Source organism: Gorilla gorilla, chromosome 1 (assembly GCF_029281585.2).
Source record: "Gorilla gorilla gorilla isolate KB3781 chromosome 1, NHGRI_mGorGor1-v2.1_pri, whole genome shotgun sequence".
Taxonomy (NCBI): domain Eukaryota; kingdom Metazoa; phylum Chordata; class Mammalia; order Primates; family Hominidae; genus Gorilla; species Gorilla gorilla.
In genome coordinates this window covers 204,850,836-204,868,751 of record NC_073224.2, presented here as the reverse complement: position 1 = coordinate 204,868,751, position 17,916 = coordinate 204,850,836, and the positions used below count along the sequence as shown (strand labels likewise).

Genomic DNA, 17,916 nt, shown 5'->3' with positions numbered 1-17,916 from the left:
AGGTTGAAGTGCAGTGGCACCATCTTGGCTCACTGCAGCCTCGACCACCTGGGCTTAAGCAATACTCCCACCTTTACCCTCCCGAGTAGCTGGGATTGCAGGCACATGCCACCCTGCCTGTCCAGTTTTTATATTTTTTTTGTAGAGATGATTTCACCATGTTGTCCAGGCTGGTCTTGAACTCCTGGGCTCAAGTGATCCTCCTGGCTTGCCCTCCCAAAGTGCTGGCATTATGGGCGTGAGCCACCGTACCCAGCCAACATTCTTTTTTTTTTTTTTTTTTTGAGGCGGAGTCTCACCGTTTTGCCCAGGCTGGAGTTCAATAGCAGGATCTCAGCTCACTGCAACCTCCGCCTCCCAGGTTCAAGCGATTCTTCTGCCTCAGCCTCCCTAGTAACTGGGATTACAGGTGCCTATCACCATGCCCGGTTAATTTTTGTATTTTTAGTAGAGATGGGGTTTCACCATGTTGGCCAGGCTGGTCTCCAACTCCTGACCTCAGGTATCTGCCTGCCCTAGCCTCCCAAAGTGCTAGGATTACACATGTGAGCCACCGTGCCCGGCCAACATTCATTTTTCAATTTTTTATAAAGCTTTAGTAGATTCTTAGAAGCCAGCAATCTAGTATGCTGATAGCAATAAAAACTAAGAAGCATTTTCAGACTTCCATGCGTCGCTGATGTAGTTTCTTCTTCCTCCCTTCCCATCTGGCTGGTGTCTTTATTCTGTCTGAAAGGTATGCCTCAAATATCTTTACCTTTTGTCTATTCCCACACCATTCCTCACTCTCCTCTTACAACCGCCCACCCTCCAAATTAATTCTTCTGTGGTCTATGATTTTACAGTGTTGTGTTCATAACTCCCAAAACGTTGATCACAAAATACTAATGTTTTTAAATATTTTTAGTAGAGACGGGGTTGGCCAGGCTGGTCTCGAACTCCTGACCTCAAGTGATCTGCCCACCTTGGCCTCCCAAGATTAAAGGTGTGAGCCACCGCGCCTGCTATTAGGTATATTGATATTTTCTATAGTGGCTGTTCTCAAACTTTCTGGTCTCAGGACTTCTTGTACCCTTAAAAATTATTGAACACCCAAAGAGCTTTAGTTATGTAGATTATGAATATTAACTGTATCAAAAATTAAATGACATTTTAAATGAAAAATACCCATATTTTTAAAAATTGATAAGTATCATTGTTTTATCAGTTTTGCAAATCACTTTACATCTAGCTGGATTTTTGTATCTGTTTCTGCCTTCACTTTATTGCAAAGTGTTGTTTTGGTTGAAGTCTGAAGAAAACCTCGCCTCATAAATAGGTGATTGGAAAAGGGGGGAGTGTTTTAGTAGCCTTTTAGATCGTTGTGGGTGTTCTTTGATACTACAACCAAAAATCAAGTGGTAGTTTCTTAAAGGCTAGTTGCAATGTGAGATCAAACTTTTTGTACCATGTGGATCAGTGAACTTTTTGCACTCTGTTATGTTAAAATTCATTAATCTATCTTGTACTTTGAATGGATCTTTTACCCGTGAATGATTTTTGTAATATGCTATTGTAATTTGGAAAATACTGGTTCACCGAGTTCTGCAGATCTTCTAGATGTTCTCATATTTTATTGTGCAGTATTTTAAAAATCACCACTAATCTCAGAAAAGTTTTTAAGTTTTGGGTATCGATCAAGTTGAAGTTGGAAGATACAAGTTTTCCAAAATTCTAATTATCACTTGAAAGCCAAAATTTTATTGTTGGCGATAAATACTGTCAGTCGTTTTACTTGAAGTGACAGTCTCATTTTTTTCATTTTCAAGAAAATATCTGCAGATACCCACTTCTGGATAATAGTTTGTCTTTATTTACAGTAAACTGTTTACAGTACTTTCAAGTAAAAATGTTTTCCATGAAAAAAGTGGCTAATTCATTTATAACTCAACATTTCCATATGGGCTTTTCCTTGAGACAACCATCATCCTTTGGTGTACAGAAGTACTTTATGCTTATGTCCTGTGTTGTCACACGGAATTTTTTTTTCTCCCCCGACTTGGCCAAGACAGAATATTTTTTAAATGTACTTAAGGATGAAGTTTAAATAATTTAAAATATTTTGCTGTTTCATTGAGTACTTCCTTAAGTGAAACTGATACTTTAAAAAGAATTTTTTTTGGCAGTGAATGTATAGCAGGGAATAACATGAATATTAGCACATTTTGGTGCCACTGCCTTGATTTCTTCTAAGGCTCTGACGGTTTTACCCACCATTGCCTTTTTTCTTTTCCAAATTCATTGAAGTGAAATTTGTATACCAAGAAATTAACCATTTCATTGGCATTTAGTATATTCATAATGTTGTGTGACCATCCCCTCTATCTTGTTCCAAAACATTTCCATCACTTCAAAGTAAAACACCTTAAACACTAAGCAGTTTCTCCCAATTTCCCTCTCCCCCCAGTGCCTGTCAACCACCAGTATGCATTATATCTATAGATTTTATCTATCCTGAATATCTCATGTAAATGGAATCATATATGACTTTTTTGTGACAGGGTATTACTACTCTGTTGCTCAGGCTAGAGTGCAGTGACTTTTTGTGTCTGGTTCTTTCCCTTAGCATAATATTTTCAAGGTTTGTCCATGTTGTAACATGTATCAGTACTTTATTCTTTTTGTTAATAGGCGAATAATATTCCACTGTATGTATGTAACACAATGTGCTTATTCATTCATTCACTTACTGATGAACATTTGGGCTGTTTTCATCTTTTGAGTGTATAGTGCTGGTATGAATATGCATGTACATGTGCTTGTTTGAGTACCTGTTTTCAGTTTTTTTGGGTGTTTACCAAGGAGTGGGATTGCAGGGTCCTACCATTAGCTTTGCAACATCAGTTGCAAAGTGATGTTGCAAACATCAACACGGTGAAAAAGCAAATAACATCTTACTATGAAAATAGTTTTGATCTTGGGGACTCCCCCAGGGATTTGAAGACCATATTTTAAGATTGTCTGTCCTATAGATTCTAGAGTTGCTCGTGTGAATATGTGATCTCTCATCATCCCTCGGTTTTCACTAGCACCACCTAATAATACAGGCTGGCTAGTCTCCAAAACTACATCTTCAAAGTCAGGCATGGTGGGATTATGTGCCTGTAATCCTAGCTATGTGGGAGATTGAGGTGGGAGAATCTCTTGAGCCCAGGAATTTGAGGGCAGCTTGGGCAACACAGCAAGACCCTATCTCTTAAAAAACAAAACTGCACTATTAGATGTGCTTTATAATCTGTAATGTATAGATGAGAAAATTAAAATTTAGGGAGTATAAATGTGACAGAACTGGGTACCAAATTCAGGTTTTCTTATTTCAAGGCTAATGTTCTTACTCTAATTTGAGAGGTCATTTCATTTATAAAGAGAAAGAAGTTATAATTGTGTTTAAACTGTTTAATGATGTCCTTGTTATTTGTTCTTAGAGACATTTTAAATCCAAAGGATGTGATCAGTGTCCAGCTGGAAGACACTACCACTACCTCTTGCAAAACTTTTTGCAGCCTATCTTGTCTTTCATCATATGAAGAAAAAAGAAAACCATTTGTTACCATATGTACTAATAGCATTTTGACCAAGTGCAGCATGTGCCAGAAGACTGCTATTGTAAGTTCCAATTATAACCTTTACAGGGATTCTGATGATTCTGCTTAAATATCAGAGTTTTTACTGAATCTTTTTATTAAATCCTAGATTCAGTATGAAGTAAAATACCAAAATGTGAAACATAATCTTTGCAGTAATGCCTGCCTTTCAAAGTTTCACTCTGCTAACAACTTCATCATGAACTGCTGTAAGAACTGTGGCACTTACTGTTACACCAGCTCTAGTCTGTCCCACATACTTCAGATGGAAGGACAGTCTCATTACTTTAATAGTTCAAAGAGTATTACAGCATATAAGCAGGTATGAATAAAGACCTATTGTTTCTTCTATTAACTGGCCTATGAATTGTTTCACTCTAGGAAAATGTGGGAAGTAGTTTTTGGTACCCTTTGGAATAATGTCGATAAGTTGATGAAGATGAAATAGAAGGCTTTTAACAGTTTCTTCTTGCATAAGAATTCATGATAAATGCTATATGGAGATTTTCCTAAATAATCTCAGATCGATTATCTCACCTTAAAGAAAAGGCAAGCAGGCTGGAGCCAGTTTATAAACTAGAAATAAGTATAGCAAAAATAACAATAGTCTGCTGGTCAATAAAACCCAAACACAAAAGTATTTTTGTTTTTATTTTTATGTATTTATTTTATTTTATTTCTTTTTTTTTTTTTTTTTTTTTTTGGTGAGATGGAGGCTTCCTCTGTCACCCAGGCTGGAGTGCAGTGGCGCGATTTTGGCTCACTGCAAGTTCTGCCTCGCGGGTTCATGCCATTCTCCTGCCTCGGCCTCCCACGTAGCTGGGACTAAAAGCACCCGCCACCACCACGCCTGGCTAATTTTTTGTATTTTAAGTAGAGATGGGGTTTCGTTGTGTTAGCCAGGATGGTCTCGATCTCCTGACCTCGTGATCTGCCTGCCTTGGCCTCCCAAAGTGCTGGGATTACAGGCATGAACCACCACACCCAGCCTTATTTATTTTTTTTGAGACGGAGTCTCGCTGTCTTGCCCAGGCTGGAGTGCAATGGCACAATCTTGGCTCACTGCAACCTCCGCCTCCCAGGTTCAAGCAATTCTCCTGCCTCAGCCTCCCAAGGAACTGGGATTACAGGCATAAGCCACTGTGCCCAGCTATTTATTTTTTTTATTTATTTTGATTTTTTTTGAGACGAGGTCTTTGTCAGCCAGCTTGGAGTGCAGTGGCAATCATGGCTCACTGTAGCCTTGACCCCCTTAGCTCAAGTGATCCTCCCACCTCAGCATCCCGAGTAGCTGGAACTACAGGCACACGCCACCACACCTGGCTAATTTTTAAGTTTTTTGTAGAGACAAGCTCTTACTATGTTGCCCAAGCTTGTCTTACAACTCCTGAACTCAGCTGATCCTCCTGCCTTGGTCTCCTAAGGTGCTGGGATTACAGATGTGAGCCTAGCCATGTTTTTGTTTTTAATTCCACGTGTTTAACTCTTACACCAAACAATGGAAAGATGAATCAAGAATGTCACATGTGGACAGGTATGGTGGCTTACACCTGTTATCTCAGCACTTTGGGAGACCAAGGCGGGAGGTTCAGTTGAGCCAGGAGTTCAGGACCAGCCTGAGCAACATAGCAAGAACCTGTCTTTAAAAAAACAAACAAAAAATATCACATGCTTTCTCTGAATCAGTCATAGGAGGAAATAATCCAGTGAGATTAGTATTATTTGTCCCTATTTCTGATAGACAAGCTCTGGGTGGGTGCTTCTGAGAGCAGAGAAAGAGCAAATGAGATGAGGTGGGACTTCTTAGATATGTTGCTTGTTCATATCATATTTTGAGACCCAACTCTATCCCTATACAGACTTCCTTAAAAACAAGCAGTTGGCCGGGTGCGGTGGCTGATGCCTATAATCCCAGCACTTTGGGAGGCCGAGGCTGGCCGATCACCTGAGGTCAGGAGTTGGAGACCAGCCTGGCCAACATGGTGAAAACCCGCCTCTACTAAGAATACCAAAATTAGCTGGGCATGGTGGCAGGCGCCTATAATCCCAACTACTTGGGAGGCTGAGGCAGGAAAATCTCTTGAACCCAGGAGGTGGAGGTTGCAGTGAGCCGAGATGGCACCATTGCACTCCAGCCTAGGCGACAGAGTGAGACTCCGTCTCAAAAAAAAAAAAAAAAAAAAAAAAGCAGTTGAAGATGGGAGTCAAAACAAGCCATAATTCAAATAGATCATTTGTGACTCACATCTTTTCTATGGCCCCCATCTTGAGAGTATCCTGCCTTGGGACCAGAACGGAAAGCACAGAAGACTTCTCCCAAAGGCAGGAAATAATATTCCTTTTTTTCTTTCTTTCTTTCTTTTTGACACTCAATAGGCCTTGTTCTGGGTTGTTTTTGTTGTTGTTGTTGTTGTTGTTTGTTTTTTGAGACGGAGTCTCGCTCTGTCGCCCAGGCTGGAGTGCAGTGGCGCAATCTCAGCTCACTGCAAGCTCCGCCTCGCGGGTTCACGCCATTCTCCTGTCTCAGCCTTGCGAGTAGCTGGGACTACAGGTGCCCACCACCACGTCTGGCTAATTTTTTGTATTTTTAGTAGAGACAGGGTTTCACCATGTTAGCCAGGATGGTCTCAATCTCCTGACCTCGTGATCCGCCCGCCTCGGCCTCCCAAAGTGCTGGGATTACAGGTGTGAGCCACCGCGCCCGGCCGGCCTTGTTCTGTTTTTAAAAGCCTATATGCCGGGCACGGTGGGTCACGCCTGTAATCCCAGCACTTTGGGAGGCTGAGGCGGGTGGATCACGAGGTCAGGAGATCGAGACCATCCTGGCTAACATGGTGAAACCCCATCTCTACTAAAAATACAAAAAAAAAAAAAAAAAATTAGCGGGGTGTGGTGGCGGGCACCTGTAGTCCCAGCTACTCGGGAGGCCGAGGCAGGAGAATGGCGTGAACCCGGGAGGCGGAGCTTGCAGTGAGCCGAGATCGTGCCACTGCACTCCAGCCTGGGCAACAGAGCGAGACTCCGTCTCAAAAAAAAAAAAAAAAAAAAAAAACCTGTATTGAGTACCCAGTTGTTCAGCTTATGTGATGGGGCAAGACTGATTTGGGTAAACGAGTTAGTTAACAAGCACAGCCTAACACTTTCCCCTTGCATCTGAATGTAAGACATCATGTGACAGTGATAATGGAGTAAATCTACAATGTTAGTGAACTATAATCCAGAATTAGAAAAATGTCCAAATATGTGAATCTAAAAATGGGGTAGCTTTTTATTTTTAAAAAGTGGATTATTAGATGTAATTGTAATTATTTTGGCCATATGTTAATAGAATATATTAAGTTAGCCTTCCCTTATGAATATTAAACTAACTTAATTATAAATGATACCACTATTGGGCCAGGTGCGGTGGCTCACGCCTGTAATCCCAGCACTTTGGGAGGCCGAACGGGAGGATCACTTGAGGTCAGGAGTTCAAGACCAGCCTGGCCAACATGGTGAAACTCTATCTCTACTAAAAATACAAAAATTAGCCGAGCATAGTGGTACACACCTATAATCCCAGCTACCCGGGAGGCTGAGGCAGGAGAATTGCTTGAACCTGGGGAAGGTAAAGGTTGTAGTGAGCCGAGATCATACCACTGCACTCCAGCCTGGACAACAGAGCAAGACTCTGTCTCAAAAATAAATAAAGAAATAAAAATAAATTATGCCACTATTGTTGCTTAACGTTAAAGATTAGTGAATTGTTAAGATTTCGCAAAATATAAAAGGTTTTCATACTAATAAAGGATAAAAATAGAAATTTTCAAAATTATCCTTTTTGTTTTGTTGTGCCTTTGCCAATATCCTGTTCTCTCACACAAAAATAAAACGTATATGTATTTTTTTGTCTTTGTACTTTGGTGGGTTTTGTTTTGTTTTGTTTTTGTTTTTTTGAGACACAGTCTTGCTCTGTTGCCCAGGCTGGCGTGCAATGGCACGATCTCAGCTCACTGCAACCTCCGCCTCCCAGGTTCAAGCAATTCTTCTATCTCAGCCTCCCAAGTAGCTGGGGTTACAGGCGCACACCACCACACCCAGCTAATTTTTGTATTTTTGTAGAGACGGGGTTCCACCATGTTGGCCAGGCTGGTCTTGAACTCCTGACCTCAGATGATCTGCCCGCCTCGGCCTGCCAAAGTGCTGGGATTACAGGTGTGAGCCACCGTGCCCAGCCTGTCTGTGTACTTGGCATCTCCAAAAGCAGTTTTGTTCCATCGGTGATTTTTTTTTTTTTTTTTTTTTAGACTGAGTCTTGCTTTTCCACCCAGGATGGAGGCTGGAGTGCAGTGGTGTGAGCAAAGCTCACTGGAGGCCCAACCTCAGGTGTTCAAGCAATCCTCCTGCCTCAGCCTCCCATGTAGCTGGGACCACAGGCATGCGCCACCACACCTGGTTAATGTTTGTGTTTTTTGTAGAGATGGGTCTCACTTTGCTGCCTAGGCTGGTCTCGAACTCCTGGGCTCAAGTGATCTTCCTGCCTTAGCCTCCCAAAGTGCTGGGATTACGGGCAAGAGCCACCACACTGAGCCTGATGTATTATTTTTTCTTTCTTTTTTTGAGACAGAGTCTTACTCTGTCACCCAGGCTGGAGTGCAATGGCATGATCTCGGCTCACTGCAACCTCTGTCTTCCTGGGCTCAAGTGATCCTTCCCACCTCAGCCTCACAAGTAATGGGACTACAGGCGCACGCCACCACACTAGGCTAATTTTTTATTTTTATTTATTTATTTATTAGAGATGAGGTATCACTATTTTACCAGTCTGGTCTCAAACTCCTGGGTTCAAGTGATCCCCCCGCCTCAACCTCTGAAAGTTGAGATTACAGGCGTGAGCCACTGTGCCTAGGCTCTGACATATTCTGAAATCCAGGAATATTGGTTCCTGTTTGACTAGAAAGAATAGGTGGTGAGCATAATCTTTACAGTAATGCCTGCCTTTCAAAGTTTATATCCTTTCTTTTGCACAGTTACTACTTACTGAACTCACAGTACTCTATACTTTCTATTGCTTGTATGCTGCTTTCTTACAATATGCTTGTAAGTTTTACCATGAAGTTAGCCTAGAAAAACAGTGATTCCCACAGTATCTTGTAAGGTATTTAAGTTAAGCACTCCTTCCTGGCTCCTCCTCAGCATCGGTAGACATCTTCCCAAGTTAATTCCCAAGCTACCATTGAGGACAGATCTATAACTATATAAGGCCTTTGTTTATCCAGTAGGCTTTGACTGCCTGAAATGAACTTCTGTGACCACTTTCTTCATTGCTTTTTTTTTTTTTCCCTTGAAAAGGAGTTTCACTCTTGTTGCCCAGGCTGGAGTGCAGTGGCACAATCTCAGCTCACTGCAACATCTGCCACCCAGGTTCAAGTGATTCTCCTGCCTCAGCCTCCTGAGTAACTGTGATTACAGGCGCTCGCCACTACACCTAGCTAATTTTTTGTATTTTTAGTAGAGATGGGATTTCACTATGTTTGCCAGGCTGGTCTCGAACTCCTGACCTCAGGTGATCTGCCTGTTTCGGCCTCCCAAAGTGCTGGGATTACATGCAGGAGCCACTGCACCTGGCCTTATTGCTTTCATAGGTATTATTATTATTGCTGTTAAATATATCTGATAAATAATAAAAATCATTTTCAAATTTGCCAATGTTCTTTTAGTTATTGCAATCTGTAGTGTCTTTTTAAGAAAATATAAAAACTGTCTTAATTGTTATTCTTTTTAATATTCCAACTAAAAGCAGTGGTAATAGATAGGTTCTTCATTAACAACATATCATATACCAGGAATATGAATATTATTTTAATCTCTAAACAGAAACCTGCCAAACCACTTATATCTGTTCCTTGCAAACCATTGAAGCCCTCAGATGAAATGATTGAGACTACGAGTGATTTGGGGAAGACAGAGCTTTTCTGCTCTATTAATTGTTTCTCTGCATACAGTAAAGCTAAGATGGAATCTTCTTCAGGTAATGTTTGTTTAGCAATTGTAGGGGTTTAGTAATTATTAATAAATAATATTATTTGACTTTAATTTATAACCTTGATTCATTTTCAAATTAAACTGACTTTTAAAAGTCAAAACAATCTAAACTTGTTGCAAAGAACTATTTTTCAGTATTTTTGTATAAAAGGAAGGCTACTTTACCACCAGAGATTTAATATTTGTAGGCCAAGCATGGTGGCTCATGCCTGTATTCCCAGCACTTTGGGAGGCCAAAGTGGGCAGATCGCCTGAGGTCAGGAGTTTGAGACCAGCCTGGCCAACATGGTGAAACCCTGTCTCTACTAAAAATACAAAAAAAATTAGATGGGCGTGTTGGTGGGTCCCTGTAGTCCCAGCTACTCAGGAGGCTGAGACAGGAGAATCATTTGAACCTGGGTGGTGGAGGTTGCAGTGAGCCAAGATCGCACCATTGCACTCCAGTCTGGGCGACAGAGTGAGACTCCATCTCAAAAATAATAATAATAAAAATTAAAAGATACATGTCTTTTTTTAGATTATTTAGTAAATGAATATATGTATGTTTACATCAATATATATTGAGCACCTACTGCAAAACATGGTACATAGGAGGCACTTGATCAATATAGAGTTTAATACATTTACAAGACTGCTTTTATTAGAATATAGAATGTTTTACTTAGCCCTGTTTTGTAAAAACAAGTTTTCATTACATTTTTCACATGAAATAGAGGTGATTTTAAATGCTTTAAGACTCAATAATAAAAAAGCACAAATAATCTGAGCCAACTAAGTATTCCATCAAAAAGCCTCATGTAGGACCAGTGGTGCTATTTACATAGACCATAGAGTGACTAATGCCTCTGGGATTTGTAAGTCATACAAACTGGCTTGTTACAGAAATTTCTGCAATAGTAGCTTGGGCACCAACCTAGCGCTCCATTGATGTTAAGGTTTATGAATCCTGGAAGAGTTTGAAATAGATGCCCATTAGGAGATTCGATCAGAATCTCTTTTCTTCATGAGTAATTTCACAGAAAAATTTGCTTATAATTTTAAACAAATTATTTAAAAGGACTGGGAAATTGTGTACAAAGGTAAAAGACATAAAATGTTGGAGAAGTGTAAATTTTCAGTGTAGTGTTGTAATTATAAATACGATACTAAAGAACCTGGCTATTCCTAAGCCCTAATAAAAATCACTTCAGTACCTACCAATTCCTTAAGCTATTAGATGCTTGCATTATTTCTTGAAACAGTATTACTAAACAGTACTTTCTGATGATTGATTTTGCCTTGTTTATAAGAAATCTTTTTGTTTTTGTCAGTAAGTGTTGTTTCTGTGGTGCATGATACTTCAACAGAGCTTCTTTCTCCAAAGAAAGATACGACTCCAGTTATAAGCAATATAGTGTCATTGGCAGACACCGATGTTGCCTTGCCCATCATGAACACTGATGTCTTACAAGGTAAAAGTTGATGTTAAGATATTTGACATAAATATTGTTTTGTCATACTTGATAAATCTGTCTATATGCTAAATTTTCTTTTTGTTTCTCATATGAAATAAGCAAATATAGTTTATGATGCTATTTTATAGGTTATAGTATATAAGATCTTGAATTTATGCTCTATTTTAACAGATACAGTTTCTTCAGTAACAGCAACAGCAGATGTCATTGTGGATGTAAGTTTTAACTTTTTTTACCACTGTCTTTTTTTAATAAGCAGATTTTTTTTGTTGTTGTTGTTGAGACAGTCTCGCTCTGCCACCCAAGCTGGAGTGCAGTGGCGTGATCTCAGCTCACTGCAACCTTTGCCTCCTGGGTTCAAGCGATTCTCCTGCCTCAGCCTCCTGAGTAGCTGGGATTACCAGCGCCTGCTACCATGCCCAGTTAATTTTTGTATTTTTAGTAGAGAAGGGGTTTCACCATGTTGGCCAGCCTGGTCTCAACTGCTGGCCTCAGGTGATCTGCCCACCTTGGCCTCCCAAAGTGCTGGGATTACAGGCATGAGCCACCGCACCTGGCCCAGATTTTTTATATATATGTATAATATATACTATAATATATAAAAATATAAATATATAATATATAATATAATATAAATATATTATAATATATTGTATATTATTTATTATATATATTATATTTATATATTTAATATATATTTTATGTATTATGTATTCATATATGGTGTGTGTGTGTGTTTGTAGATTGTTTAAACAGAAGTATTTTTTTCCTCTGGGTTCTTCTTTTAAAAAAATACTACACAATTTGAGTCATCTGAGCAATAAAAATTATTTTTATGACAATTACATACCAAAAGGTCCTTCAAACATTTAATGCTGAATCTAGATTGCAAATAAATAAGTTATATGTAATTGTTAATGTTTCCCCCTAGTGGAGCTCATACTGTAACTCAGCCATTTATTTTACTATGTTATTAGAGTAGATATATTTGATATTTTAATTAATTTTTGAAAACTGTTAAATGTTCTTTTCTCATTTTCTCCCAAAGCTTTCTAAGAGTTCACCTAGTGAACCCAGTAATGCTGTTGCTAGTAGTAGTACGGAACAGCCAAGCGTTTCACCATCTTCATCAGTATTCAGTCAGCATGCAATTGGTTCCAGTATAGAAGTACAAAAAGACAATATGAAATCTATGAAAATAAGTGATGAACTATGTCACCCAAAATGTACATCCAAAGTACAAAAAGTTAAAGGTAAATCACGAAGTATTAAAAAATCTTGTTGTGAAGATTTTGAGTGTTTGGAAAACAGTAAAAAAGATGTGGCATTCTGTTATTCATGCCAGTTGTTCTGCCAAAAATATTTTAGCTGTGGAAGAGAGTCATTTGCAACCCACGGAACTTCTAATTGGAAAAAAACCCTGGAAAAATTCAGAAAGCATGAAAAAAGTGAAATGCATTTGAAGTCATTGGAATTTTGGAGAGAATACCAATTTTGTGATGGAGCTGTCAGTGACGATTTATCTATTCATTCGAAACAGATTGAGGGAAATAAAAAGTACCTAAAGCTTATAATTGAAAATATTTTATTTCTTGGAAAGCAGTGTTTACCCTTAAGAGGAAACGACCAGTCAGTTTCATCTGTGAATAAAGGCAATTTTTTAGAATTGTTAGAAATGAGAGCAAAAGATAAAGGAGAAGAAACATTTCGACTTATGAATTCACAAGTTGACTTCTATAACAGTACACAAATTCAAAGTGATATTATCGAAATAATAAAGACTGAAATGTTGCAGGATATTGTGAATGAGATCAATGACTCCTCAGCATTTTCAATCATATGTGATGAGACAATCAATAGTGCCATGAAAGAACAGCTTTCAATTTGTGTAAGATACCCACAAAAATCATCAAAGGCTATCTTAATTAAGGAAAGATTCTTGGGTTTTGTTGATACTGAGGAGATGACTGGGACCCACTTACATAGGACTATCAAAACTTATCTGCAGCAAATTGGAGTTGATATGGATAAAATACATGGCCAGGCCTATGATAGCACCACTAATTTGAGGATAAAATTTAATAAAATAGCAGCAGAATTCAAGAAAGAAGAACCAAGAGCTTTATACATACATTGTTATGCACACTTTTTGGATTTATCAATAATTAGGTTTTGTAAAGAAGTAAAAGAACTCCGAAATGCTCTAAAAACTCTCAGTTCTTTGTTCAACACTATTTGTATGTCTGGGGAAATGTTGGCAGATTTTCGAAACATTTATAGGCTAAGTCAAAACAAAACATGCAAGAAACATATATCACAATCATGTTGGACAGTCCATGATCGTACATTACTATCTGTGATTGACAGTCTTCCAGAGATTATTGAAACATTGGAAGTTATAGCAAGCCATTCTTCAAATACAAGTTTCGCCGATGAATTGAGTCATTTGCTGACATTGGTTTCCAAATTTGAATTTGTCTTTTGTTTGAAATTCCTGTATCGAGTGCTGAGTGTTACAGGAATTCTTTCCAAAGAGCTTCAAAATAAAACCATAGACATTTTTTCTTTGTCTTCAAAAATAGAAGCAATTTTGGAATGTTTATCATCTGAAAGAAATGACGTATACTTTAAAACAATCTGGGATGGAACAGAGGAAATATGTCAAAAAATAACCTGTAAAGGTTTTAAAGTTGAAAAACCTTCTCTTCAGAAAAGAAGAAAAATTCAGAAATCAGTAGATCTTGGCAATTCAGATAATATGTTTTTTCCTACTTCAACAGAAGAACAATATAAAATTAATATCTATTACCAAGGATTAGATACTATATTACAAAATTTAAAGTTATGTTTTTCAGAGTTTGATTATTGCAAAATAAAGCAAATTTCAGAACTGTTATTTAAATGGAATGAACCATTAAATGAAACAACAGCAAAACATGTTCAGGAATTTTATAAACTTGATGAGGACATTATCCCAGAACTTAGATTTTATCGACATTATGCAAAGCTTAACTTTGTCATAGATGATAGTTGCATAAACTTCGTCAGTCTCGGCTGTTTGTTTATTCAGCATGGTCTTCACAGTAATATTCCTTGTCTCTCAAAGCTATTATATATTGCTTTGTCTTGGCCAATTACTTCAGCAAGTACTGAGAACTCATTTTCTACCCTGCCTCGTCTTAAGACATATTTATGTAATACCATGGGACAAGAGAAGCTTACTGGCCCAGCCCTAATGGCTGTTGAGCAGGAGTTGGTAAATAAACTAATGGAGCCTGAAAGACTCAATGAAATTGTGGAAAAGTTTATCAGTCAGATGAAAGAAATATAATACATGCTCATTTGAACTTACCTAAAAGACTTGTATTTCCATTGGGATGTTTTCATTTCAAAATTGTTCAAAATTCAAAAGACACAGAATGATAAACAGTGAAGTCTCCTTCCCTCCTTTAGAACTCATTTTCTCTTCCCAAAAAGTGTTATCTTTTCCTTAAATATCCCTCTAGAGATATTTTTCCTAAGTGGTATTGTACGGTATATACTGTTCTTCAGCTTGTCTTCTCTGTGTAACATATTTTTGAGATTGTCCCATGTCGTTACATGAAGAGTTTCTTGATTCTTGGTCTATAACTGCAGATGTTATTGTATGAATGTACCATAATATATTTGAGCAGTCCCTGCTGACATTTTTTCCTAACCTTTTGCTATTATAAATAATGATTCATTTTATAACCTTTTATATAGGTCACATTGCACATGAGTGAGTTACTGTAAGCTGGAAATCTAAAGTTAGAATTACTAGGTTAAGATATGTGCATTTTTACTTTTGATAGATATTGGCAAGTTGCCATCTATAAGGATTGTGCCAATTTACAGTCCCACCCACAATGCATGAGAGTGCCTATTAAATCTTTGTAAGTGTTATCAAATGTTTTGATCTTTCCTAATCTCTTTAAAAATGGCATTTTAATCTCAGTAGAATTTTGTATATTCACTTAAGAATAAGGTTGGGGACTGGGCGTGGTGGTTCACACCTATAATAATCTCAGCCCTTTGAGGGCCTACGCAGGAAGGAAGATCACTTGAGGCCATGAGTTCAAGATGAGGTTGGCAACATAGTAAGACCTCATCCCTACAATTTTTTTTTTTTTTTTTAATTAGCGAAGTGTGGTACTGCACACCCGAAGTCCCAGCTACTTGGGAGGCTGAGGCAGGAGGATTGCTTAAGCCCAGAAATTTGAGGCTGCAGTGAGCCATGATTGCACCACTGTGCTCCAGAGTCTAGGCAACAGAGTGAGACCTTATCTCTTTAAAACAAACAAGAATGAAGTTAGGTATCTGTTTATTTGTTTGAGCCATTTGTATTTCCTTTTTTGTAGACTGTCCTGTTTAAACGTTAAAATCACTGCTGTGTTTTTGATTTATACATCTCAGCTGGATGGCACAATAAATTATTAAGCCATGTTATGAAAATATAACTATACTTAAGTAACCTGCAAAGAAAAGACTATTTATTTATACTTCAAAAAAGTTTTGTTTTTGTTTTGAGATGGAGTTTTGCTCTTGTTGCCCAGGCTGGAGTGCAATGGTATGATCTCGGCTCACTGCAACCTCTGCCTCCCAGGTTCAAGTGATTGTCCTGCCTCAGCCTCCCAAGTAGCTGGGATGACAGGTGCACGCCACTGCGCCTGGCTAATTTTTGTATTTTTAGTAGAGATGGGGTTTCACCATGTTGGCCAGGCTGGTCTTGAACTCCTGACCTCAGGTAATACGCCCGCCTGGGCCTCCCAAAGTGCTGGGATTACGGCATAAGCCACCACGCCCAGCCAGAAAAGTTTAAATAACAAAGAAAATGTGATATTCAAAGATTTGAAAGAATTAAGTGGTATATATATCTAGGCCTGGAATTTTTTTTTTTTTAAGACTATTTCTCTGGCACTTTTCTCCAGCTGTTTCTCCCTTACCCTCTCATCAATTTTGATAACTTGTACTTTTTCTAGGAGAACATCCATTTCATTGAGGCTTTCTTTCAAATGCATTTGCCTACAGTTGTAGAAAATATTCTCAGTATCTTCTATATACCTGTTTTACTTTCTTTCTTTCTTTCATTTTTTAAGACGGAGTCTTGCTCTGTTGCCCAGGCTGGAGTGTACGGTGGCGTGATATCGGCTCACTGCAACCTCCACCTCCCGGGTTCAAGTGATTCTCCTGCCTCAGCTTCCCAAGTATATGGGATTACAGGTGCCCACCACCACGCCTGGCTCATTTTTTTGTATTTTTAGTAGAGATGGGGTGTCACCATGTTGGCCAGGCTGGTCTCGAACTCCTGACCTCAGGTGATCCACCCACCTTGGCCTCCCAAAGTGCTGGGATTACAGGCATAAGCCACCATGCCCGGCCCTAATTAATTGATTTCCACCTTAAAAAAGAGAAAACAGACCTGGCGCAATGGCTCACACTTGTAATCACAGTACTTTGGGAGGCCGAGGCGGGCAGATCACTTGAGGTCGGGAGTTCAAGACCAGCCTGACTAACATGGAGAAACCCCGTCTCTACTAAAAATATAAAATTAGCCGGGCGTGGTGGCACATGCCTGTAATACCAGCTACTCAGGAGGCTGAGACGGGAGAATAGCTTGAACCCCAAAGGCTGTGGTTGCGGTGAGCTGAGATCGTGCAATTGCACTCTAGTCTGGGCAACAAGAGAGAAACTCCGTTTCAAAAAAGAAAATAGGCTGGGGACAGTGGCTCACTCCTATAATCCCAACACTTTGGGAGGCTAAGGCAGGCGGATCACAAGGTCAAGAGTTCAAGACCAGCCTGGCCAACATGGTGAAACCCCATCTCTACTAAAAATACAAAAAAATGAGCCACGTGTGGTGGTGGGTGCCTGTAATTCCAGCTACTCAGGAGGCTAAGGCAGGAGAATCACTTGAACCCAGGAGGCAGAGGTTGCAGTGAGCCAAGATCGTGCCATTGCACTCCAGCCTGGGCAACAAGAGTGAAACTCCGTCTCAAAAAAAAAAAAAAGAAAACAGAAGACAGTTAACTCTAGTATTGAATGTGTGTTGCATATATTTTAATTCTTTTAATGGAAGTGCTTAAGGCTATGAACTTTCCTCTAAAGTCAGCTTGGTCAACCATGTGTTTTTTCATTTTCATCATTTTCTAGCTGTTTTTAGTTGTAGTTTCTATCTTGTCATAAAATCAAGAAGTTGGGCCAGGCGCGGTGGCTCACGCCTGTAATCCCAGCACTTTGGGAGGCTGAGGTGGGTGGATCACGAGGTCAGGAGATCGAGACCATGGTGAAACCCCGTCTCTACTAAAAAAATTAGCCGGACACAGTGGCGGGCGCCTGTAGTCCCAGCTACTTGGGAGGCTGAGGCAGGAGAATGGCGTGAACCCGGGAGGCGGAGCTTGCAGTGAGCCGAGATCGCACCACAGCACTCCAGCCTGGGCCACAGAGCAAGACTCCATCTCAAAAAAAAAAATCGAGGTTGGTGTTCTTGTTTTCATTTTCAAGTGTTTTCTATTCTTGTAGTCTATTATACAGCCAATAATGTAAAAAATAAATTTACATTAAGTATAACAGCTATCTTTGTTGAATGCCTATTAGCCTATTAAGTAACCTAGTACTTCCCTCAGTGTTTTACATATATTATTTCATTTAGTTCTCACAACAACCTATTATTTTACAGAAGAAACTTAAAAAACACATTATGGATTACACAACTAACGGGGTGAAACTGGATTTGTACCCAGGTAGTCTGACTCCAAAGCCCATGCTGTCAATCACCATGCTCTACTACCTCTTAG

At 39.2% G+C, this 17,916-nt stretch overlaps 1 protein-coding gene across 9 annotated transcripts in view; it reads left to right on the top strand.

Annotated features, from left to right (window-relative positions):
• ZMYM1 (zinc finger MYM-type containing 1) overlaps positions 1-15,606 on the top strand; it is an 86,657-nt gene extending 71,051 nt beyond the window's left edge. For all 9 annotated transcript variants that reach the window (XM_055391441.2, XM_019015076.4, XM_055391437.2 and 6 more), the window contains 6 exons: positions 3,465-3,645; positions 3,733-3,945; positions 9,480-9,633; positions 10,958-11,098; positions 11,273-11,316; positions 12,150-15,606. In XM_055391441.2, coding sequence (XP_055247416.1) covers positions 3,465-3,645; positions 3,733-3,945; positions 9,480-9,633; positions 10,958-11,098; positions 11,273-11,316; positions 12,150-14,432 — 3,016 coding nt within the window. In that variant the 3' untranslated portion in view covers positions 14,433-15,606. The remainder of the gene's footprint in view (positions 1-3,464; positions 3,646-3,732; positions 3,946-9,479; positions 9,634-10,957; positions 11,099-11,272; positions 11,317-12,149) is intronic.
• Positions 15,607-17,916: the final 2,310 nt, after the last annotated feature.